The sequence below is a fragment of the Hippocampus comes genome, unplaced genomic scaffold (genome assembly GCF_001891065.2).
Source record: "Hippocampus comes isolate QL1 unplaced genomic scaffold, H_comes_QL1_v1.1 scaffold76, whole genome shotgun sequence".
Classification (NCBI taxonomy): Eukaryota; Metazoa; Chordata; class Actinopteri; order Syngnathiformes; family Syngnathidae; genus Hippocampus; species Hippocampus comes.
Window position 1 is genome coordinate 468510 of NW_017805277.1, and position 26573 is coordinate 495082.

Genomic DNA, 26573 nt, shown 5'->3' on the forward strand with positions numbered 1-26573 from the left:
GGGATCATGTCCCAGCTATACAAACCAAGGACAGTTCAAAGTTAAACTTAGCAAAGAGTTTTGCATTGTATCATTTGTTCATTTTTCTGTCAGGATTTAAATTTCAGAGCAATGCCTTAAGGAGACCAAAGCAGGACCAATTTTATCATGAACATTTTATCATGGAAAAATGTGTGGTGCAATCTCGCCATGCTGATTAGCGAGATCATACACAAAGTCTACACACCAAATTCCAGGTTACTCTAATACAACTATCGGAATGATTTGAAAATATCTTGAAAGTTTTGACTTGGACAATATAAGAGGAAAAAAATCACAAGGGGTGATTTTTTATTCATTTATTTTTTGGGGTGAAATACTTTTTTTGGGTGAAATAATTTTTTTGCGCAAATGTCATGTGCACCAACACTTTTTCACCAAAAAGTATTTGTGAGCACTAATTTCATATGGGAGTCAGTTGGCTTAGTACATATTGACTTGGCTATATCGTACCGCAGATCCCTGCAAAATTGTTCCAACTCTGGCTGATTTAGCATTGGGCATCTCTTATGCACCGTGCGCCACGGGCAACTTTCAACTAGATTTCATCTTGGAGTCTGACTGTGCCATTCCAAAATGTTAATGTTCCTCTGGCAAAGTATTTGGATGTATGCGTTTGGTTGTTATCATTCTGAAAGGTTCAATACCTCTTCAACCTCTCGCAGAAACCTGGAGGATTTGTGCCAATATTGACTCCTTTTTGGAACTACAGTCCTCATAATTCCCTCCACATTGACTAATTTCCCAGTTCCAGCTGAAGAAATATAGTCCCAAAGCACAATATTGCTCCCACTGTACTTCACTGCTGGATATTTTTCTTTTCTTTTCTTTTTTTTTTTTTTTATGGTGTGCAACATTGATTGTGAGCCAATCATACAGTACCTTTTGGAATTGTGGTCAAAGTTCAGCCTTGCTTTCATCAGATCATAAAACAAGAGAATCCATTGCAATAAAAGACGAAGATGGGAATTTTCTGTCACAAGTGTGACATGATGAACAAAGCCTGTCTTTTGCTTGACATTCATGCAGATGCACCTGGAGCTGATGTTCCTGAAATCAGCTCCACAGTCTTATCGAGCAGTGTTTTTCTTTTCATTAATTTGAAACGGACGTCAAACTCTATGTAAAGTCATTGCTATGCCATTTTTTTGTCCACTTGGCAGTTACTTCCTTCTTTGTATTCCATGGTATAGTGCATAAACCGCCTTGGGAATTTTGTACTCTTCTCCTGACATTTGAAAATTATTCATTAGATAACAGAACAAAAGTGGCTTTTTGATGGTTGTATGTAGATTGATTGTCGATATTTAGAAGAGGTCCATTTCTTACTGAGCCAGAGGACAACTGTAAGGATGAGAACTTCCTGAGAATGGCTGTTTGCTTCACACCAGCCTCACACTGGTGGACTTCAGTCAATAGTTTGGTCCTTTGCTGTAGTAGGACCGCCTCATCATGCTACCATAGCATAAGGAGGGGTCACACACCCCAGGCTGGCCAGGTGTGCCGGGTTTACCGCTTTTACCCTCTGCTCCGTTAAGACCAGGTGGTCCAGGTTGACCTGAAGTGCCCGGTTTGCCATAACCCTGACGACCTACAGGACCTGTCAAGATAAAAATGACTTTGTCATCATTACAGGCTAACAACGTGTCAACGTTGCTTCAAATTCTTGAACCAGGTTTTAACGTGTGTTGTTGCCTTCTCTTTTTTCGTTGTGTAGTTTTCGTTGCTGTTGCTGTCTGGTCATTTTGTCACTTTTTGCCAAATAAAGAGAAGACGAGTAACATTCAGACTCTTCAGACTCACCAGTTGCACAGCAACTCACCTCGGGTTCATTCAGACACATCACTTGTACTGCATGACATGCGAAAGGAAAAGCAAGGTGATGAGGGATCTTACCTGGGGGCCCAGGTGGTCCTTGGTCCCCATGTATGGTGCGCCCTGGGCTTCCCTTTTCACCCTTAAGCCCAGGATCTCCTACAAAGGCACATACAATTCTTGTTCGGACATGATGTCAACAACAGGAACAGACTACAATTAATTCTGACTGTTTTTACCTTTTATCCCATTAACACCAGGTAGCCCTGGATGACCACGGTAGCCTGGCTGCCCCCTGGCGCCAGACATGCCAGGGAGTCCCCTAGCACCCTGGGGCCCCGTAAGACCTGGGACGCCAGGTGTTCCAGGAAGGCTTTGGCACCTGGCACAGCTACTTGACTGGTGGCTCAACAACATTGACGGCAGTTCAGCTACGATAATTGTAAGAGAGGATATTTCATGTGAATATTTGGAAACGATTGCTGACAAATAAAGAGGACTCAACGCACTCACACTGAAGAATTTCTCTGCAAACTTGTCGAATGTGCATGTCTGAAATGTCAGCCGCCTGTAGTGATGCAAGTCACAAACATGAACATGCACTTGCACATCATGAAAAATACACCGGTGGTCAATGTGTGCAAGACGTACAGAGCTTCCTGCCGGGCCAGGTTGTCCGGCAGGACCCGTGTCGCCCCGAGGGCCTCGGGGTCCCGTTTGTCCCGCCTGACCTGGCTGTCCAGGGCGGCCCATTTGACCTTCCTGGCCTCTCTGACCCGGATCCCCTGTTGTCCCTTTCTAGCAAAAACACAAGGCGAGTGTTAGAAGTCAACATTATATTGGACAAAGGTTTGATGAGAGATCAGGTTCACATACCTCCCCTGTTAGTCCCCTCAGTCCGGGCGATCCCTGTTGAACAAGAAGAAAATGCATTTGGCAATCACAAAGCTCTCAAACTGCAGTATAAAGCAACAGCCAAGGGCAGCACCAGAACCCAAGTACGGGTTAACCACAGTGCCTCTTGTGGCACCTCATCAAAACCAGGCAGACTGCAGTCTAATTCACCCGCTTCAAGTAATACATATACAGTCCTCTATAGCAGTGGTTCTCAACACCAGGCCGTACAGAGAGACTGCACACACTAGTTGAAAAGAAGTTTTGTTTGGGAAATCAGGTGTAGCCTGGTGCTTCGCTATCAAAACATTCATCAAGGTCAAGTGATACAGGTAAATAAAAGCCTGTAACATAGAAAAAAATGAGACCGAAAAAAAGCCGACAACTTCCAAAAAAAAAAAAAAGAAAACTGCTTTTCAGAGTTCATTGTTAGGTAACTCGCACGCATAGAAACCAATCTGTGAAATATGTTAGGAAAGGCTCGCAAGTGACGCAACAAAGCCATCAAAACAGCTTTGGCTTAAGGCGGCCAAGCATCCATTATTAAAAGACACGAATTCGGAGGTTACTGAAAGAAAAAAAAAATCAACATAGCGATGTCGAAAATAACTGAGACATCAAATATAATGATTTATGTAAGCAACTCTCACCCGGTACAAGGTAATGGATAAATTAAAATCTTATGATGTTATGATTAATGAATAAAAGCACACATTATTAATGAAAGAGTCATTCATTGTGGATGTTATTTAGAACAGTGACCCTCAACCACTGTCCGGTGACAAATAAATGTGCCGTGAGATATCATCAGATGTGCCTTGAAAAATAATCTAATTACACCTAACTGGAAGAAAAATGATCTTTTTTTTCATCAATCAATAATATGCCAATGATGTCTACTTGCAGGGAGAACACTTAAATGCTCCTCCACTAGGTGGCAGAAAGTACAATTAACGTGTGCATCCATACTGTCCACCTTCTGCCATTCACGAGACTAGAGAATAAGTGTCAGCAAGCACACTGAGGAAGTATATTTGGGAGTAAATTGAGATGAGATCATCGTTATTTCGGGATTCTGTCAGATTTGTCTGCTGGTGTGCTGTGAGATTTCTTCCTCATGTGAAAAATGTGCCTTGGCTTCATAGAGGTTGGCAAAGACTGCCTTATGAAACGGAATGGGTCAAAATGAACTCACGTGATTCCCTGATTTTCCATCTGCTCCCTTTTCACCTTTCATTCCCTGAAAATAAAACAAATTCAATCGTTTGTACTCAAAATACAGGAAGATGTTAAGACTTTATCTCTTTATTAAGCACAGCATTAAATGTAAATCACAGTTTCAATCGCTTTTAAATGATTGGCGGCTCAATTCTCAAAACTGTTTTGCTGTTTCAGAGACTCTTGAAGATATTTTATTCATACAACAATCTGAGCTTGTGTTTTACTGTCGGGTTGATGGGTACGCTTTCGTTCATGTGTGTTGTTTTTGATGCCAAGCCAAAGTTTTATTGTCAGTAATCCAAAACTCAATCAAAATAAGTTGAGCAAATTCTGAGCGAAAGCTGGCAAGATCCACGCAGACTGTGAATTGTGGAGTTCAACACTCAAGTATTAAATGTTCTTTTTACTAAAAGAAACCAGCCATGGAATTTTCAGTCTTACCAGATCTCCTCTTACACCTGCATATCCCCTTTCCCCCTAACGGAATAGACAAGAGTACATTTCAGAGTGAATAAACTGAAAGGAAAATGTTTTACATTATTTATTTAGTTAGTTTTTTTAACTGTATCTCTTCGTACATATGCAAAAATGCACCAAGCACAGGACTAACAGAACGGAATAGGGATGGCACAAGGTGTCCATTCGTAATACTCAGATAGTCTCATTTTAAATACCTTGCTTCCCTTTAGGCCGGGCACCGCTGGGTGTCCGGGCTGACCCGCTTGTCCAGGATCACCTGGTCTACCCTTTAAAAAGCCAAGCACAGGAAATTAGCAAAGAAGACTTATTTACATTCTTTGTTTTCAGATCCAAAAGACTGTACACAAATGTTCACGTGTCATTATTTATCAAAAGATAAGTGACAGTTGAAGCATACCATAGAACCTGGCATCCCTTGTTTACCCGGACTTCCATTTTCACCCTTACTGCCCTGTGAAAACAGTTACAGGTCGCAGAACCACATTATTCGTGACATGGTGCATTACAGTTACCGTATTTCTTCAAATAATGAATGTGTGCGTTTCACTATAGCTGGAAGACGCCAATCGAGGGGATGTTTGTTACAGGGGCTCCTTGTGTTTGGACACACATTTTGGGAATGACATGAAAATATGTAAGAAGTATATACAATTGACACGAAGTGAAACTGGACAAAACAACATGACGGTGAGATGAGCTAAATGACACATTACAAGAACCAAGGGCAGACTGGGCTGAATAATTCAGTTATGTAGCAATCTTCCTGGAATATACAGAAAATATACGGTATATGCATGCAACATGGTGGAGTGAGCACATTAGAATCTACTGTAACTTTGACACTGCACAGAATGCAAGATCATCTTTAATACTGCGCAGGAACGTGTTTGCAACATGGGGCGAATCATACAGTGTGAAAGACTGTTTGTGTTGCTTTGGTGCTGATGTTTTGATTAGCAATTGAATTACAACCAAGTTTAAATGGCTCAGCAATAAAATTTTTAAAATCCATGTTAGCATGACATGCATGAAGTTTGCTTTTCAGTTCAATCTCTTAAATACACAACTTGATGTTTCACCTCAAAATAAGAATGGAAAATGTTTTACGTCGACATTTCCGTGCTGGATTTAACATTTTATTTTGGTATATTCTTATTTTATGATGAATACCTTTGGGCCAATATTTCCCTTGAAACCAGGTGGACCTGCTGGGCCCATCTCCCCCTGTAAGAGAACAAAGCCATACATTTGAGCAAGCACTTATAATCTTTTAAATTAATGGTCAAACATGAGTTTACAGGTGATCCGTCTGATCCTTGTGGGCCCTTTGATCCAGGAAAACCGGCTTCCCCCTTAGACAAAAATATTCAGTATTAGACAACCATGTGCTAAGTGACTAACTGAATGTACTCAGGTGAGAGAAAAGCAAATACTCACTTTTTGTCCTGTGAGGCCAGCGCTCCCTGGCAAACCAGGCAAACCCTAATAGAGGGGAAATAATCAGATTAAATATACGTATTTAAAAATGTGAAATATAATCCATCCATTCTCTAATCCGTTTATCCTCACACGTGTCACAGGGGGTGCTAGAGCCTATCCCAGCTGTCTTTGGGCAGTAGGCAGGGGACATCCTGAACCAGTTGCCAGCCAGTCTCAGGGCACACACCAAAACGAACAACCACCCGCGCTCACACTCACGCTGTGGGACCATTTAGAATGTTCAATCAGCCTGCCATGTGGGAGGAAACCAGAGTACCCAGAGAAAACCCACGCATGCAAACTCCACACAGGGAGGCCGGAGCTGGAATTGAACCCGGTACCTCCACACTGTGAGGTCGATGCGCCCGTGAAATATAACAATAATAATAATAATATCATATTGCTAAAGTAAACAATTTCCATCCTCATTCATAGATTTAGCCAATATCCACAATAACTGTAGGGATGAACTGTGAATAAAAAAATGCCCTTCTTTCAACTCTTAATTGTACAAAAAAAGTACTTTCAACACAATCAAACAAAATGTAATATGAACATTGTGTACTGTAATAACCTTCAACATATGCGTTGAAAGGGTTGCACATCTGCACACTAATATATACAGTTCTGTCTGTTGCACATAGCAAGAGCAACAAATCTTAGTCATGGACCAAAACTCATTGAAATGATAAATGCGCAGAATGTGCTGATACTCACAGGAAACAAATAAAGCCCTATTTAGAAAACAATGACAGTGATATAATTTTTTGGGTGGTGAACAGCCCTGTTCCTAAATACCAGCAAAAAGCTTTTTGTAGTTTTTTTTTTCTACTGAGATCAAGTCTTCCAGATGTTGAGCGCGAGTCCCTGACAAAGAATCTGGTATAAAAGGCAGTGATCAATCAGATTGGTGAGATTGTTAGGGAAGACCAGCGTACATTGACGCTGATTGTGTTGTATTGCGGAATAATTTGTGTGGGTTTGTTGGACTTTTTGGAGCAAACTGAGGATGCTTTTCATGTACTAAATCAGTCTCTGTGGACAGCCTCTGTTCATGGGTGCCTGGGGATGGCCTGGAGCCTTGTGGAGCATGTGAGTCATGTTTTATAGACCCATCATAGACTCTGGACAAGACTTCTAATCATGAGCGGTGGGATTGTGGCCCAGTTGAAACACTCCCAAAGCAGAATTGCCAGAGCAGCACAGCTTTCCCTCGATTAGTCATTTTATGGCTTTTGTTTAGAGCCAGTGACTTCTTACATAACAGGGTTGTCCTGGGATGGTTTACAGGGGGAATACCCTTATATTTCTACATTGTCACATGGACTCTCCATACTTTCACCCAATGGCGTTAAACAGCTGTCAAGAACATGCAGTTTGTATAATCCATCAAATAAATTGCTACGAACAAATTCCGTTTTCACAATCTTGTCAGAATGCTTCCTGGCGCTACAGTCCCCTCCAAAATTCGAACACTGAGAAACAAGAACATTTCACTTTTCAATATTTACATCGGCATCAAATCCACAACTCAAACTATAGCACCTTTGGTCTGAAACAAAAAAAGATATATAGTTGAAAATGTGACTGACTGTGTTATAACATATTTGTTACTCAGGCAGGTCCTGTTACATTGATTATTGAACAATAGTATTGAATGGCTATCCTATGTTTCATACATGAGTTTTGCCTGTAAAGATACATTAACACAAGTTAGCAGTGGGAGAGAAGCTATGCCATTGCCAATATCACCATTTGTAATACAAATTAACAACTGCTGTGCTACGTAACAGATGTCAAAAAAGTAGAACAAAGAAAACAACAGCCTTGGATGACCCAAACTTTTGAAAGCTAAAAAGAAAGTCTTCCAAACACATCAAAACGTCCTAGTTACTAAATAAATCCGAAATAGCAGATGCTAAATTGCGTGTTCACTCACTAACAGATTGCGCACACTGCTTGTACCAGGTGTAAAAATGGTGGAGGCCACCATATGTAAAAGAGGGATTTGCACTTTAGGTGACAATGATCATTTTCACCATGAACATGTGCAAATGCATTACTGAAATACAGAAAATAAATCAATCGCTCCAGTAATTTGAGGGAAGCCAGTGAATACACGAAAGCCATATTTTGTCTGATTTCCAGTTTTTGTGCATGTCCTTTGTAACATTACATCTAAGACTTGGGATCGCACCCCAGAAAACTGCTATCAATAGTCAACGTCCACTGAAATGAGCCAAACCCAAAGGAATGCGAATTGAAGGGAGTTTTGTCAGGTGATAGGGCATTGATTTAAAAAAAATAATAATCTGCACTAGATCATTCATAAGATACAAAATGGCAAATCTCAATAGACAATGCATGTATGTCTCATAATTTTTATTGGCATTTAGAAAATGCCACCGCTTTGTGTGCTGGTTCGGCGCTGTCTTTCAGATGTGGTATTTAAACACACAAGGATAGAGCAATTCCTTCCAGGTTTCATCAATCACATTGCATATGCCAAATTCATTTATTATTTGCTTATACTCCTACCAATGAATGAAAAATTATTCTGTCGAGTGATCCCGCATAAGTGATCCAATCTGAACAAAAAGCAGTGGTTGCTAAAAATAGGAAAGTAGAAAATAGCAGGAAGACTCCTGAAAGGTAAAAGACAGTTTACGAGTTCATCAGCTAGCTAACCAGGCAATGAAGCATACCGTAATGTTTCCCATGGTTGCCACAGTAATGCACAGTGCCTTTATGGCAGAGTGGTAAACAGTTTTATGTCATTAAAATATCCTGAGACTGCGAATGAAAAACCTTGAGTGCTTGGTTTGAAGTGCAGAGTGGAGAAGTGGTCAGTATGAGAGCTAGCGCTATCACTCTTGGCTATGGAATCAGCCATCATAAATGTTTCCGACAAATCCGTCCACAGTCGTTTTTCATATCTTTGGAGCTGCTTAGTGAGAGTAGCACAACATTCATCGTGTTGTTCAGTGTGGAAACTTAAGCCGGGAGGAACTGCTTAATCCTTAGCCTGGTTAGCGAGTAGACTTGCCACCTTTCAGATCGGGAAATAAGGGAATCAACTCATTTCACCACACGTGCCAACATGTGTGCATGAGCGAGGACAATAATGGGCTTTCTTTATTTTCACTGGGATCACAAGACATTATTTATCTCCCTTTAGTCATTCATTTGTTTACGTCTTATTCCGTGAGTGAATATGGGTCGCCGAAATTAAGAAAACTTCAAGCAGAATTGGTTGGCCATAAATTGAAAAGGGATCGGAGTCTATAAATGATACAGTTCACCCTTTTTGCTTCATATTGATGTGATGAAAGATACACCATACTTTGATCCGAGATTTTTGAGACAGGCAACAGTAGCTTTTTCTGTCTGGTGACTCAACGGGACACGAGCATTCAAAGTTCAACATCTCGAATTGCAGACTTCGAAAAGAGAAAAGTTCCCCTGAGAAACTCGCTGGAACCCCCAACATCTTAGAGGTTTGTAATAAACGTTTCGGAAAAGTTATAGCATTTAATACAGCGTACACATGACAATCCTGCAAGATAAAATTATATGTATTAAAAAAAAAACACTGCAGGTGCAGGTATGACTCACCATATGGCCATCCCTTCCATCGAGACCGGGGATTCCATTCTCCCCGCTTTCTCCCTTCAATTAAAAAAAAAAAAATAATATGAAGAAAAACAACGGATGAAGAATTGTCTAGGAAGACACACAGAAATCACACAATAGCCTCAAAATGACCAGATTCTACTCTACAGATTAAATTGACTTGTGCAATTATGATTTCAATTTCCCTTGCAATATCCAGTTTACTAAAAGCACAGTAATCGAAAACTGGGGAAAGGTTATTGCCAGATCTGTCATTCCCATGGCTGCAAAACCTCAACAGCAACTTTTGGGAACACCAAAGTCTTGTTGGAACTTGCACACTTTGCCACACGGTCTGAATAATTTAACTAATCATTCAATGTTTGCAAAATATTAAAAAAAAAAAAAAAAAAAAAAAGACCTTTAGACCAGGTAGCCCAGGAAATCCATCCTTTCCATCTCTTCCAGGTTCACCCTTTAAAGACCACAATAGGTTATAAGACACTAATAAATGGAAGAAACGTATTCTGTTTGTTTTTATACATACGGGTACTCCTCGATAACCTGGAGGCCCGGGTTGTCCAATACTTCCTTTCTCTCCCTGTAAATCAGTAATAGTGCAAACAACCACAATTAAATCGGTGATGGTGATAGACTTGGTATTAACACCCTCACCGTTTGTCCGGCTTTACCCGCCATCCCTACTCGTCCGGGTGATCCAACCGGTCCCTGACAGCAGTGGAGATTTGGAGAGATTATGACAAGCAATGATTCCAACATTTCTTATCTTGACGAGGCTCCTTTCTCAAGTGATTCCATTTTCAGTCCAGTGACAGTTTGAATGGCGAAAGGCCATGACGGCTAACTGCACTGCCAAATAAGTATTAGCATGGCTATTCTTGCTTTTTTTTTTTTTTTTTTGCAGAAATACATTCACAAATCCGGATATTAATGTTTAAATTGGAGACTAAAGTCGACTGGAGGTTGCGTGATTCATGTGGTTCGTTCACTGTTGGATTTAATTCAGTGCAGCTGCTTTTTAAATCCCGATGGTGTCATAAGGATGAATTTATTTCCAGTTACTGGGAGAATAAGTTGCCTATTTTATCATTGTGGGTACAGTCCTGACAAATGTGACATTTGATTGCACTGGCATCTCCTGTCTTGCCTTTGGATTTACTGTAAATTCAGCAGTTTTAGATCCATGCGCTTTAGATCGGCATAGACATTCGCCAGGGACACAAAGTTTCCACCATTCGGTGGCCATTCAAAATAAGAATAATTTACAAAGGCAGATGTTGCAGATGTTCTTGCATGCTGTGGGAATGGTGCTCGACATATCATGGAAAATCCCTAGAAAATCCCTGTCAACGCTTAGCTCGACATTATGGGATATTTAAAGATGACTTTTTATTGCTCTTCCAAAGGCAGAAGAATACAAGAACAAGACTATGTAACAAGAAATGGGACAGCTCGCGGAAAAGTTCATATCTCAAGCAAGCACCACATCACCTGACTAAACCACTCCTGTGATAAAACCACAATGGATCCCACAAGATATCTATTGGATGTCATTCATTCAACTACAAACCATAGTTTTTGTTTGTCGTAGTAGGTGGTTTTACCTGATGGCTAAATTGCAATTGTTTAAAGATTTCAGGCATCCTGTCTATAATACAATAAGTCCAATAAAATTACAATTGACGACACAGTCGAACAAAGTGCTACAATTCTACTCTTATCAAGATAAGTGGACATTTCTAATCACAAAACATTCATTGGTGCCTGGATATTTGAAACTGTCAGTGGGGTCCAGTCTATGAAAAAATAAAATAAATACCAGATCACAATGAGCACCTCAGCCTAAGTGCTAAGGGTTCAATATTTAAGTGGACACCAATAGCCATATATGTTATTCAGACTTTAAGATAAGCAATAATATTGATTTAGGGCATGGTTCTGTATCTTCTTTCATTGTGAGGGTAAAGAGAACGGGACGGTTATCAACCTGAGACGCCACCGACTCCAAGCTGCTGAATACAAGACATATTCTTCGCCGTCTTGATACAGATAATTTGTTATACGGTGATTTGAGGCCCCTCTTGCTGCAGAGTGGGAGTGGATGTCAAAGAGATTAGCCTGTCAGACTCTTCTCCGTGGGGGCAGGAAGTGTTTTTTTAAGAACGCATTGGTTTCCACAAGAACTGTATCTCAAGCTGTTACAAAATAGGTGTCCTCGTTTCCTCTGTGTTTGTCTTTAAATCATGTCTTTATTGGATCTGTACCTAAGACGTACGTCAGCTCGGGCTATGGAAATAACACACACGAGAAAAAAAAAAAAAAAAAAACGGCATAGGCTGGGCTTTTTCGGGGATACTGCAGGAATGAAATCCAGTTAAATCTGAATGCCAAGTCACAAAAAACAAGTTAGAAGGCGCTTTCCATGTGGAGCAGATCCAGGATCATCCTCCCCACACATTGAAGAAGTCCAACGAATCCCACATGAAGATGCGCTTTGGCAACAGAGGCAAGGAAAATCTCCCAAGCACACAACAAAACCTTGAACACAACCAAGACTCACAAAGTCAGCAAATACAACCCAATTTTAAATGTGTCTTGCTCTCAAGGGATCTGCTTTTATATTGAAAACACATGGCGACAAGAGAGATCGATGCAACAGCGTCAAACAGTGAATGTGTCTTGCAGAGATTTCCTGTTAATTCACCAGTTTATCATCAGAGAAGCATCCAATTCACTTTGAACTGATGTTTGTATTGCTCCGCTCACAAACAAGTCCTACATCTTGTACGCTGTACAAAGTTATGTTAATGTTTGCTCCCTGTAGTTTGGTTAAAATTAGTTCCCGGAGCTTCATAGGCAGCCTTATTTGCAACAGCTGTAACCTCTACTGATGTGTTTGTTTCATTTGGTTTCATTTAAGAGTAACATTATCTCCCATTGTTCAGCAGTTGTGGACACGACAGTTCGGGTTTTACACTACATGTTTCCTGTGATCCAACTCGGATTGTTTTCTCACTTGAGGCCAATGTGTCTTGAAGAATCATAAAGAGGGAAAAAAAATGCTTTCGGCAGTTGAATGGTGTCGACTCATAAGTGCCCACTCAAACGCAAGTAAATCATGTTGCAAAAGCTAAGAGGCTAAACCTAATAAATGTCACTAAAAATTAAGCGCAAAGCAAATTGGGCCAGTTCTATGGTATTCTGCTTCAGGATGGCTAATCCTCCCTCTTCTGCACCCTGTTGGCTAGCATTTACGCGGCACTGCGTTTGTTCACCTGTCAGTACAATTGCGCATGTCATCATATCACAATGAATTATTTGGAGCTCCCTCACCGTATCATGTTTTTATTTCGTTTTGTTGCTGTTTCAGTGTATCGCAGATTTTTAAATCGTATAGATCTAATTTTGCGTGGTGGATTTTTCACTATAGCTACTGTGGGATTTTGTGGAGGTAAAAATCCACGCAGACCGTTACTGCAGATTTACACAGCAATAAGTGCAAACCAAGAGGAAAGAGTGTGTAAAAAACGGAGTAAAGTGTAGGATCATTTCACACTTTAAAAAAGAAGAAAAAATAAGCGCAATTCTGTTTATCTACTGCAAGGCAGAACTGTCTTACCCAACTTCACAACGGTAAAATAAGCATTAGCTCATGTCATTTAGCCTAGCAGCGCTAGTTAGTATCTCAACAAATAGTCTTGGATACAAACGTCATCACTTTCTTGAACAAACGATGGAAAAACTGCTGATGGTCACAATTTCCGAAGAATAACGAGCAGATTGGCTTACGGTTAGCCACTTAACAGCACACGCTATCTTGACCTAATTTTGCACTGTCATTCGCTCACGCTGACGTGACTCAAGTGGCTAAGACACAAGATTGTGACATGAGTGATAATCCATCTAGTGAGTTGTCTGTTGGGTTGGACTCCAGCTTCTCCATGACCCTAAAAAGATTGAATAAAGAATATGAAAGGATCCATAGATATTAATACCTTCTCTCCAGGTTGTCCAGGTGTTCCTGTTAATCCCGGTACACCTCTTTCACCCTAAGTGAAAAGAAAGGGATTAGAAAATTGGATTTGTTCAGGGCTACAGATGATGAGCAAACAGTAATGCCACAAATGAGTTTTTTTGACCTTCCTACCGAAACACCGGGCCTGCCCTGCTCCCCTTTCAACCCATCTGCCCCACGCTGACCCTGACGAAACAGAACACACATTTTTACAATGTATTTTGTGACTGCATTGATATTGTCATTGGAATATTGATCACCTTCATTCCTGCCACACCAGGAAACCCTGGACTTCCTCTAATGCCAGCCACTCCCTTTGTTTGGGAAAACATACACAAATATCCACTTAGTTAAACCTACTTGACTGATCATGTCTTCAGTGACACATTTTGATTATGAACAAATTAGCACTTATTATTATTATAAAATTGTGTTTCAGCGGCTATTTTTTCCTTTTAACCTGTTGGAAACGTGTGGTTGTTTTATTATTATTATTTTTTTGTATGTATATTGAACTATGTAGTACTCACAGGCTTACCATCAGCACCAGCACGTCCAGGCAGACCTGCTTTGCCACCATTTCCTGGTTCACCCTATAGAAAACAGGATGAGCACTTTCAATGGCATATGCGAGTTTTGACAGAGCCTTTCAGACCGAGTAATGACCTACCGACGACTATCTTATATGGTGGCAAACATTACATTACATTCATTGCACGTTTCCTCAAGGATAAACCGAAATATAAAGGCAACTTGTCTTGCTGTAGTTAATACATATTTTAATTGTAATAAACATGTCAACTTGTACTTCGAATTCACTGCAAACACAACACGCAGTAACCAGTAAACGTAGACGTCCTCGATACTCAAATCGTGTTGGTTGCAGTAAACATGCAGCAGTTAATGTTAAAATAGCAAAAATGTCTGTGAGGCATTTTTGGAATATTCAAAAGGGAGAATACGAAACTTTATTTGGAAAAACTGACCTTCATGCCTGGATGTCCTGGAGGTCCCGGAGGACAAACACAAGGTTCTTGAGTTGGCTCAGCATAATCTGGACTGTTGGAGCACTGCCGGAGCGAAAAAGGATCTTTTATGTATTCAGATTTATATTTAGATTTACGTCACATCCGTCATCAAATTATAGTCGAGCTATCTTGCAGAAAATTAAGATAGCCTATAAAAGGGGTGGGCTGTCTCTTGTATGATGCTTCTTAGTACAGTGTGTATGTTTGTATATTCACAGTCACAGTCCAATGTTGACATCAGTGCAATGTCGTTGTTTTATTTCTGTATGCACCAAATATGAAGGATGTTTTGCTATCAGCGCAAAAGTGCTACAAGTGGAAAAGTTAACTCCTGATTGTACCATAGAAATGTTTTATTGCAAAGCAGATTGATAAGTTAATGAGAAGCAGATGCATTGCAAAGCTGTAATGATTGGCAAACATCTGTAATTTAAGGCTTCTGAAATTGTCTCCCCTAGTAATGTAGCAAGACTGCAATAGGGAGTTCCAAACAACATAATGATGGGAGACTAGGACAGCCGCATGGCGAGAAAACACTCAGCTGCAGGACCCCCTCCAAAAAATAATATAATTTACAAAATGTGTTTTCATAAGATTTTCTGCTGGGTTGACGCATCTACTACATGGTGTGATGGTTAAGTATGGGATGGCAAAATCATTTCACGCCAAATGTGCAGTCAACTGATGGTAAAATTGAGTGTTAGTGGAAACAGATGTGGAATCCCGGAGCAAGAAGAAAGTGAGAAGAAGTTATCTTTGTCGCTTTTGGGAAAAAAAATTAGAAAGCCAACCTCATTAAATTTTTGTACGTACCACTCCTGGTATTTCACATGCAGTCTCACGGTTGTTCTGCTCAGGGTCACAGTAGATACGCAGCTTCTGAATTTCAAACTGCACAAATTTGGGGACAACACACAATTACAAGGTCAATGGCGATATAAATCAAAATAACAACTAAAAGTGGTAACAGTAATACTATGCGGTTGTGTAATCCCAATATTGTTTGTGCCTTGCCACTAATCCATTTTAATTGCTTTAAAACTACCCCCTCCCCCCCCCTAAAAAAAACAAACAAAACATAAGCGACTTTATATATCCATAGTGAGGGGTGTACTAAAGCTAGAGGCCACCAGGTGTCATGAAGGTGAGGGCTTAATCCATGCATCCATTTCCCTTCCAAGTGAAGTAGATTAAGTAGATAGGTGTTGCTGTTTTTGTTCGCAAATGAGTTCCCAACAAAGTTTAGCTGGGATGAACAATAGTGCCAATGATGGTCGGTAATTACAGTTGTCACCCCTTTTTTTTTTTCAGGGGGAAAATATAAGCATTTACTTGCCAAGAGGTGCTTCTCGGTTTCAAGTGGATGACACACCTGGCAGTTAATTGAGGTACAGTATTTATTCGAGTGGAGGCGACATTTTCGGAAACACAGCATGCTCTCCAAAGCAGCTACGTTGAAGTCTTTGAGACTTCGAAAAGGAAAGGAGGAACACAGACCCGTCACTTCATTTGGTATTTTGTTGGGGGTTTGTGGTAAATTGGCTCCAGAATGTCCCACCGAGTATTTGGCAACAGTTACCATGAAAGCAGAAAGCTTTATATTTATTTTGATGGTGCCATGACAACAGCGACTTGTATATTTGGATGATTTGAAAGCTGCATTCATGCCTTTTTTGTTTCCCATTGCCAAGTAACTTGTCTGAGAATGTAGAGTATTATTTGTGCTAATGGAGAGATGTGGTTTCACTGCAGTAATCAGAATCGTAGCTCCTGCCACAATGTGCAAACAGCATAACTGTTTACATCCGGTTTGCATCGCAAGAGTTTTGAATTGCCAGCTGTTACATAACTACACTAGAGGTTTATCAACGTTTTGTTGAAAAGTATTTCTTTAACCAGAAGGAAAATAATTTTCTGTTGATAAAAGAGCACATGAAGAAAATGTTCCGAATACATTCCATGGTACATGTGAACAATCTTACAGTGCTTACCGGCGCTGTTGTTTCTTTACTGACGTATTTTCCAACTTGAGTTTTTCCATTGATGAAAATGCCAACAGGAGGCTCCAATGTCAGTGTTTCCATTTCCAGGTCATCAACATAAAGAGTGACGTCTTCCTCGGTGACCAGCAGTCGTAGTTGGTGCCATTTCTCATCAAACAGTTTCTTTGGGCAGAAAACCAATGCGAAAATGAGAGGCAATTATGAATTGAATGCATAAATAAATACATAAATATTCAGATAGATAGCTTTAGAGATAGATAGATAACAGTGCAAGCCATTGACAGCTATGCAAACTTGGTCTAAATGTATTTTTCTTGATGATTTGACCAATTTTGTTGTCGTTTCATGTGAAGTTGTCTTTTATTTTGCGTCTTCATCTGCTTGTAAATATAAGTAAAAAGATGGTTAAGTTACCTCTTCAGTAGCCCTCCAGGAATACTACTCTTACTATATCAATGTAGCCGCTTATAGGGCAAGCACCCATACTTGGTTTCTTGGGATGAATCACCTCACCTTATTTTTAGGCAGCGGAATCATGCGATATTCTTACAAATGAATAGGGATGGGAATCAGAGTAACTTGGGATACTAGTGTGATATTTGTCCAAAGGCAACAATAATCACAATGAAATAAGATTAATGATCACTTCATTGTTGATTATTTGAGGAAAAGCATCCTTCACGCATAACTTATAATGTATGTCTTGTTGCACATTGAGCTTTCATTGTGATCAAACATTTTAAATAAATGGGCTCAAACATGAATTTTTTAAAAAAATTACTGATCTATAGATTATGTAAGTGGGAAATAATGCTACACGTTTCCAGTATTGATATTTTGTGCCCATCCACATTAATGATTATAATGGAAAACATTTATAAGGTAATGAAACAAATATATATGAAAATGTTCACTATTATAGTATATTAATATTTTGCCTTTTTTCATTTTGTAAAATGCAACAAAAAATGTCTGCTTCGAGAAGGTGAATGGAGGAAGTCACAATATAAGTGGATACTTTCATGTCATAGTAGAGTATAAGTCAAAATCATTAAGCAGAGTAGTGAAATGTGGCGGGTGTACGTGTCAAAATCCATCAGCGCCTCCATTTATTGGTGCCTCCAGGAATCTTCTGTGACTGTTTTGAAGTCTTTCTTATTGTATTACCAGCTGGTCAAGTTCAAAGCTCAAATATTCTACTGTATTTTGTTTGAGTGCAGGGGAAATGATGGGTGCACCCACACTCCTTTCTCTTTCTCCCAAGACACGTTTTGAGTAGTCATGATTTTCACTGACCCTTCCAGTGTTCTGAACTATGCGCTTATGAACTCAACAAGGCGGGGGCTAAAACGCACAACATTAACCCGTTCCAGTTAAACTCTAAAACAGGTTTTCTCCTTTGGGCCCGACAGACAGCAGAGAGCCTCTAAAATAACAAGGTTTTACCACATGCAAGTGAGAAGTACACTGGAAAAAAAAATGATGTGTTGAATTTACTCGATTTTATTTCATCAAGTGGTTGCATGAAACAAAATCATCTGCATCCAGATACATTTGTCAACTATACATCTAATGAAAACATGCATCTAAATCCAAATGATTTTATTTTGTGAAACCACTTGATAAAATATATTTTTTTAATGCCAAAATGATTATTTCAAGGCTCCAATAATTGAGACTAACATTATAGATATTGGAAACCAAATAATCAAAACCTTATACCGGTATTTATTTTGTTATTTATTTTAATAATAGTTTCTTTGTTCAGTGGGGGAATACGGTGATTGAGTGGTTAGCACATCTGCCTGCATGTCTTTGCAAGCGTTTTCCCTCAGTACTCGGGTTTCAAAAACATACCTGTATGTTCTGTTCAGTGAAGACATTAAATTGTCAATAGATGTGAACATGATTGCGACTGGTTCTTGGTCTATTTATGCCCTTCAATTGTCTGATGAACAGTCCAGGGTTCACCCTGCCTCTCGCTCAAAACCAGCTTGGCTAGTGTGGGTGCATGTTCATCTAGCATGCTGCAGTTAGGGTTGTGTCTCCAAGTATGTGGTTGTAGAATAATGACAATAAATTACCGTATTTTCCACAATATAAGGCGCACCTAAACGCATTCGATTTTCTCAAAAGTCAACTGTGCGCCTTATAAATCGATGCGCCTTATATATGGATCAATATTTTGATTTCTTGGATGTAGTGTTTTAAATGTTCTGTAAAACGCTTTGTTACAGTTGCAACGGTTGTGAAAGCTCTCTCTCTATTTATGAAGCTGTATTGTATTGTATTACCTTTGGCTTAGCTCCATCTTGTGGATGCATAATGTAACCACAGCCACTATTGTAGCTTCTATTCTATGCACCTTATAATGCAAACAGTTTTAAATGGGCCATTCATTGAAAGTGCTCCTAATACTCCAAAGTGCCTTATCGTGCGGAAAATACAGGGTAGCTTGCCAATCCCTCCTACACACCTACGTACCATTGCTGTGTTCTGTGAAAATGTAACCGTTTGCGTTCCAGTTAGTGAGTGGCTGGTTGTGGTGAACTGAACGGTGCCATGAAGTCCATTTAGGGTCACCGCCATTTGAGGTCTACCGTCACGCGTCTGGATTCTCCACAGATCCCACTGCTCCAATGCCACCGATCCCTTGTATCTCAGAGTGGCAACAAACACATACGATGGTGGGAGGCCATCAGGGAAAAGTGACCTGAAACAACAAATTACCTCAGCTTTGAAAGCACAAATACAATGCAGAAAAAAACAAAAGTCCAACCTTGTAGCTTCACTCAAGTCAATACGAGATGTCACCTCGTAGGCCTTAGTGCCATGATATGTTCCTTTTGTTTTCTTGGCTTTTTTGGCAAAATTTAAATGGTATAGGATATCAAATCCTTTCTCATCTCTGGAATCGATAGGTATTCTCGCAGGACAAACAGTCTCTGAAAAAAGAGAGGGACAGTGAAAAACCGGAAAAAACAACTCATTTGATATTTAAGTAGTCACGCTCTTCAAGTACACTATAATACTCTCAACAAAGCCTGAAACTCAATAGTTTGCAGCATAGAGTAAATGAAAAGCAGGGGAAGACTTTCTATGACGTGTTCATTTTTCCTGTATGGATGACGTAGATGGAGCATGTCCAACAGATCCACATTTGCAATGACTGGGAAAAAAAAAAAAAAAAGCTGAAAACCTGTAATGTGAATGCCGGCCAAGTAGCTCATTTGTATCTCAGGAAACACGATGTGAATGCAGAAATTTCTTGTGCAATATGCATTATCCTTGGGGAGTTGGTCTGCGTGGATGTACAGTAGCTCAACTTCCTTGCTGCTGTCATTTTGGCAGCACACTGACATAGGGGTGAGCAAGTCCATCTCACTGTCAGGAGATCTAGATTTAATCTCCTTGGGATTGCAGGGGTTTTCCCAGAGTACTCTGTTTCCCTTCCATAACTAAAAAAAGATGACTCTTAGGTCAATGGTAGACTTTAAATTGTCTTTAAGTGTGACTATAAATAACTATTGGTCTAATACGGACACGTGATATAGAAAATCAATGGGTGGATCGCTAGTGGCTAGTTGGCAGCCAAGTGTTGCACTCCCTTTTGCCCTAAGTTACTTGACAATGAATTCCACACATTGATCAATAATGACAATAATTATTCGTCATTTATGCCTGTTCGTATAATAAGCGAACAAAGGCTCGGCCAAGGTATTTCCCTTTTCAGCAAAACACAAAGCTGTGCAAACAGCCCCTAAATAAGCAGTTTCTTACCTTCACACAGTTTTTGTCGAATGACTTGTATGATCCTGGAAATACCTTTGTAGTCCTCCACAGAGAAAACGTAAGTTGAAAAAGGTTTGTTTGCAATGGCTCTCAACTGTGCCTCCTCTGTCTCTGACCCCACACCAATCGCAAACAAAATGACTCCTTTTTTTCTCGCGGCTTCGGCTGCCTTGGAAACCTCATCTTGAGACTTCCCATCGGTGAGGACAACTGCAATTCGGGATACGCCCATCGGGCCACGCTCAGAGAGGCCAAACAGTTTGTCTGTGGCAAATTCGATGGCCGTGCCTGTCCTCGTGTTTCCTCCCATGTACTCGATGGATTCCATCGCTCTGATCAGGTCGTTGTTTGTAGAATACTTCCCAAGAGGTATTTCTAAAATGGGATCATCGGTGTACTGGACTACACCAAATTGGGTAAATTTCTGTCCAATTTGGAAATTTTTGGTTATGTTTACAAGCCACCGCTTTACTATTTCAAAGTTGACATCTTCAACACTCCAAGAACCATCGACAATAAAGACCAAATCACCTGGCGCAGTCCTACAACCTGAAGAAGAAAGAAAGCAAAACCACGGCTCATTCAGCGCATTGACTACATGAAGTTAACAAGCAAAGAAATTGAGGTATAAGTCAAGAAAGAAGAGCTACTTACTTCTTAAGTCTTCATCTTGTGCTGCGTTAAGCCAATGGAGAAGCATGAAACACATGCATCTTAAGATACAAGGCATGGATGTTGCTTTGTAACCCATATTGTAGCCACACTAACTTACCCGTTGCACCTGAAGAGAAAGGAGGAAAACGTAATATCAGAATGTCAGAAGCCCCTTTCACATCGGCCATCCAAGCCAGCATTTGCATTTCCCATTTTGCATTGTCATTTTCCAGCTATATGTGTAAGGTACCAATTGATGCCTTGAAGTGGACCGCTCGGTAGTTTCAGAGGAATTAAAAATATTGGACAGCAGGAAGCCACTACCAGAGTGTAGTTTAACACCAGAAACTCACTGCGCAAGTGTCAACCGTCATCGCTTCTGACATCTTATTATCTGGGTGTGTAAAGCCGCATTACCTGTGTAGACGTGCACTTCAGATACAGTAAAATCCTGCTTTAGCAAATTTTGTCTTCAAGGACCAGCTGAATGAACTTCGGCTCTACTGTTACACCTCATAGAGTGCCAAGTAATAAAATACATTTTAGCTTATTCCAATGCCAAGTCACATTCCTGCAGTTGTTTTGAAAGAGTCACTAATATTGTAAAATGACTAATTACTTGTCAAATGACAGCAACACAATGGATAACATACCGTATTTTCCACACCATAAGGCTCTTTGGAGTATAAGGCGCACCTTCACTAAATTTTTAAACTGTTTTCATATATCGGGCGCACCGCATTATAAGGTGCATAGAATAGAAGCTACAATAGTGGCTATGGTTGCGTTATACATTCACTAGATGGAGCTACTCAAACAGAATACAATATTTCACAAGCATTCACAACTGCTGCAGCTGTTACAAAGTGCTTTACAGAACATTTAAAATACTATGTCCAAGAAATCAGAATATTGATCCACATAGAAGGCATATCGGATTATAAGGTGCACTTTTGGCTTTTGAGGAAATTGAATGCTTTTAAGTGCACCTTATAGTGCGGGAAATACGGTGCTGGATTTTGGAAGCCCAATGCTGTTAGTATGTACTGGAATCATAATTATTTTGCTGCCAGCCAGCCAACAGAAAGACTGGAGGCGACTTCAATTCAAGTCTCTGCCTTGCCATTGACTTCAGAGCCACCCCAATCCTGTTTCTCAGCTCTCAACGCCTTCGCACACAAAAGCATGTTCCTTTCTGACGTTGTCCAGCACATCCTCACATGACACTCTCAGCCTTCCTAAATGAATGGCCTATTAAACCTCTAAACCACAATTTCCCTTGAGCGAGTACTCATTCCTGTGGGATTACCAGTTCATCCCCAAAACTTGAAAATAGGCTTTGTTCAAGACTTATCGTTAACCCCCCCATTTGCCAATACTTGTCCGTCACATGTTCTAGACTGTTAGATGTTTTTTTCCTCCTAGTTTAGTAGTTTAACATTCCATTTTTCAAATCAAACATTCTTAGTTACATGACGAAATTGCCTCGTCTCCCTCCCTCCTCTTCCTAAAAATGAATGTGGAAGCATTCTTCCAAAGAGCGCGAGTCTCTTTGTAAATTGTAACGGCTGTGTACTTGCTAACTTCCTTTGCGACTTTGGTGTATTTCCATGCTGGCAGCATTAAATGTATTTTGGGATATTTTCCGAGTCAAGCCTTCACAAGTATTGATGCATCTCTGTTTGAAGCTGGATGACACGAACAACAATCAGGGTGTTCTGTGAGTTTTTGGTTTCTTCGTACTTTCACTTGGACCAGTGCTTGGACCGTGACTGATGACATTTCACGAGCTCAGCAGGGCGTAAGGATGGATAAAAACGCAAATTGAGAGGTGGTTCACGATTTTTTTTCTTGTTTCTTTGTGGATCAACTCATCTGGCCTCAGCATGGTTGGAAGTTGTGGGCCTGAGCTTGGCAAACTTGTTCATGCATATGCGCGAGTACCCAACCTGGGCGCATCATCGATGTGCAGGTTATCAATGATAATAAACACCATTTATAATCCAAATAATCTAGATTATCAGAAAATTTGGAATGTTGTAAAAGAATGTGACAAAGGTGTTGAAGTATGGCGAAGAGCGGCACAGTGAGGGCAGGACAGCCTGGGACAAGGAAGGGGGGAGTTAACTGGTATGATGGAACAGGATGACTGTGTCATATTCGCACCAGTCTCACGTTCACCTTACATAAAGTACATGTCGAAGAATTTTAGGGAGAACCTGCAAGGGGAGAACGCGCAAACTTCACCGGCTGAAATTTTAAACCATGTTGCTGTGAAACAACGGGAACGCTAACAAAATGCACCCTTACCAAATATTAAATGCAAATGAGCTGTTTTTGTCCTTCAAAAGATTTTGCCCCATTAATGTTTTCTCAATAACCGGCTCAAACGCCACACATTTTACCACATTTAAGAATACGATTAAAATGCCATGTTTCCAGAACAATAAACGTTAAAGCCAGACCTGTGATCATTCTGTGTTTTTGGCATTTTTTCATACCACATTTTGACATCATAATTATATGATTACGGCATTTCGCTGCTGAGCAGAGTCTCTCTGAATTGCAGGAAATGACTGCAGGAGTTCTGCATGAACCTAATAGAGCACTTGTCAAAAAAATAGAATGTGATCCTCAACTGGAGATGAATCAGCATAACCTGTTGAAGCATTTCAACAAATGTTACAATCTTAAAGAAAGTGCGTTGATATAAAACTACGGGCATTGGCCTTTCACATCACTCGGCGGTAATTATGCAAGACGCAATTTCAACTTCACTGTGCCTGCTGCTATGACAAGATTGAACACAATGTGGATTTACGATGACATAAAACCTCATGAAAGGAGAGATCCAATGTCATACGCAAGCTGATGAATGAGTTGCTTGTGAGCCGACAGCAGACATTCGATCATCGAACTCGTTTCTGCGGTCGCACTAAGAGATGATGTCTTCAAACACGCGGGACAGAGAAACTGCTGACATGCATTAAGGAAGCACTTGCAAATGAGGACCAGATATTGTGCAATGTACTGGAAAAAGCAGGACTCCTGGAACATATCCCGTTTTCATACAAATGGAAATAATATAAATCTCATTTCAGATCATGACGCATCAAGATCAACCGAACAGTAGCTGAGATTTCACTCTTAGCCTATCGAGTTCATCCATTTCTGTTCAACAAAGGAGGGGTTCCAGGATCAACATGACTCAGTTTTTCCACAATGCTCACTCAGCACTGAAGAGACACACTTGAACATGTTTCAACTGGTTGTGAAAGCCATTTTATTCAGAATTTTCCCCACTAGAGATTTCGGGGGAGACTGCTGGAAAACCCCCTAATTGGCAAGGTGCAGCCTGGATGACTTTCCCCTCTTACGACTTTCCCCAAATACGGCGTTTCGACACTTCTGCTCAAACCACATGGAATTCATTTACAGCGTAAATGACGGTGTAAATTTTACACTGTCGGACAGTCAAATTCCCGACTCTCCGCCGGTTCCAAACACATGTAGGACTACTGCACTTCAGGATGAGTGAGAGCAACTTATTTAGTAAACTCCTGTTTAGCATTGCATTGCATTATTATGCATGTCTAACACCAACAAACGAACAGATGTCCACATTTGCATTGTTTTGAGCGCAACACTACTTTGCAGCCTTGAGCTTCGAGTCTGAAAATTCTCAAATGAAGTCCCAACTCGTTGGAGGAGAAATTACAACAATGACTGCAGCATCTCATTCGCCAGCGCTTGGAAAATGTTAATGTAAATCTTATTTTAACATCCATTTGGTCCGGAATGACTTTTGGAAGCAATAACAGTTTGTCACATCTCGAGTGATATCAATGTAGAACCTCTAAAATGGAAGACAGTCCATTCTGTGGAGATGGTTAACTTTCAAAATGTTCTAATTAAAGGAAAAGTGAATGGATTTGTTCAGGCTCTCACCGACTCTTACGGGCACATTTTAAGTCACATTTTATCGTTATTAATGATCACACTAATACAAAAACTGTACGTCATGTGATTGCCTTGCGATCACACGAGGGTGTATCGCACCTCTCGTCCAAAGTTAGCTGGGATGGGTAAATGAATGGAGGGATTATGAACTGTGGAGCTGTGGGATATTAGGTAATATTCATTCATTCATTCATTCATTCATTCATTCGTTCGTTTTCTTAGCAGTACCTATCCTGTTGCACTTAGGTGCTGACTGACATTTCTTGTGACCTGCAAGATTGTTCAAACTTCAAGTTTTGCTTTGTTTTGGAGGCATAATTTTAAAGAAAAAAAAATGTACCTCCAAATCGCAACTTTTTTTGCCACTTTTGAGAATTCGCTGTAGACTAAGTCAGAACATCGACTGTAGTTTCGAGTGAGATTTTTAGATACAGTAGGTATGGCCAACCGTAATGCACTCTTTGAACTATTAGGCCCCGAAGAGTTGTACAGTATTCAATTAGTACTGTATCTGTATTTTCAGTAGAATAACTCCAAGGAGTAGATCCACTTGTCCTACAGTTGCAAAGCACGTATCTGATATAAATTTGGCAAACGAGAGCTTTTCTTTTCCAAAATCAACAACTTCTGTTGCTGAACTGCGGCCAAGACCTTGGAAATTTACTGCTGCCAAATTCTTCAAGCAACAAAGGGAAGCCAAGTCATGTTAGTCATCCTCCTTCGAAATCTACTCAACATCCAAAAGTCTTGTAAGCATTAGCTCAGAGGGCTCCCAATTCTCGCCAAATAGCACATCCAGTTTTTACATTTACTGCTCCAAGTGTCATAGATAATTACCCTTTATATGCTCTGCATTGTATGGTCACCTTTGCAACGACAACAAAAACGATACTATTCTTGCAGCTCTCGTGATGCCGATGCACTTGCAAAAATTCAGCGAAATGTGACTGAAGAAGTTAGTCAGGCATCATTCCTTGATGATTCCATGCATTTTTGACAGCAGCGCAATCAAGGTACTGAGAACTGCACTTTATAACCCTGATATGCCTTGCAACACAAACTCAAAGTTGAGCATACAATTCAAAAAAACACTGACAACTTTTTCATTAGTATGTGTAACCAACCTGCATTGACACACACACACACATACGCACACGCACACGCACACGCACACACACACACACACACACACACACACACACACACACACACACACACACGAGAATTCCCCAAACTCAGGTGTCCCATACATCCCAAATATTTGCAAGATATTACCTGTAAGCGTTCCAAGACAACGTGGGGATTCCTGTTAATCCTTCTCATTAAGAGGGATCAGTGATCATTACTGTTCCCAGTGCAGCATTGTCAGAAAGTGCAGGAAGAAACGCAGGTTTTGTCGAGTGAATGAAAGAAGGCCCTCCCTCGGTTGCCTGTGCTTCTGTCCTTCTTCTTCCTCCTCTCCACCCGCCTCACTCGCACTCTCCCTGGCACGCCGCCAGCCTCAATTACCGCGGGTGGAAAGAGAAGCCGATAAGGAGAGCATGAAATTGTACAACAGAC

At 40.4% G+C, this 26573-nt stretch overlaps 1 protein-coding gene across 1 annotated transcript; it reads right to left on the bottom strand.

The window, feature by feature from the left end:
- Positions 1 to 359: 359 nt before the first annotated feature.
- Positions 360 to 26573, bottom strand: col21a1 (collagen, type XXI, alpha 1). Its single transcript, XM_019870305.1, has 29 exons — positions 26289 to 26573; positions 21054 to 21180; positions 20388 to 20948; positions 19387 to 19552; positions 19092 to 19320; positions 16596 to 16769; positions 15418 to 15495; positions 14563 to 14646; positions 14107 to 14169; positions 13837 to 13890; positions 13709 to 13762; positions 13557 to 13610; positions 10216 to 10269; positions 10088 to 10141; positions 9962 to 10015; positions 9544 to 9597; positions 5887 to 5931; positions 5748 to 5801; positions 5620 to 5673; positions 4847 to 4900; positions 4644 to 4715; positions 4411 to 4446; positions 3944 to 3988; positions 2731 to 2763; positions 2506 to 2652; positions 2368 to 2422; positions 2094 to 2285; positions 1936 to 2013; positions 360 to 1639 (listed from the first exon to the last, which is right to left on the bottom strand). The coding sequence occupies exons 2-29, from the start codon at positions 21148 to 21150 to the stop codon at positions 1452 to 1454; spliced, it is 2883 nt and encodes a 960-aa protein (XP_019725864.1). The 5' UTR covers positions 21151 to 21180; positions 26289 to 26573; the 3' UTR covers positions 360 to 1451.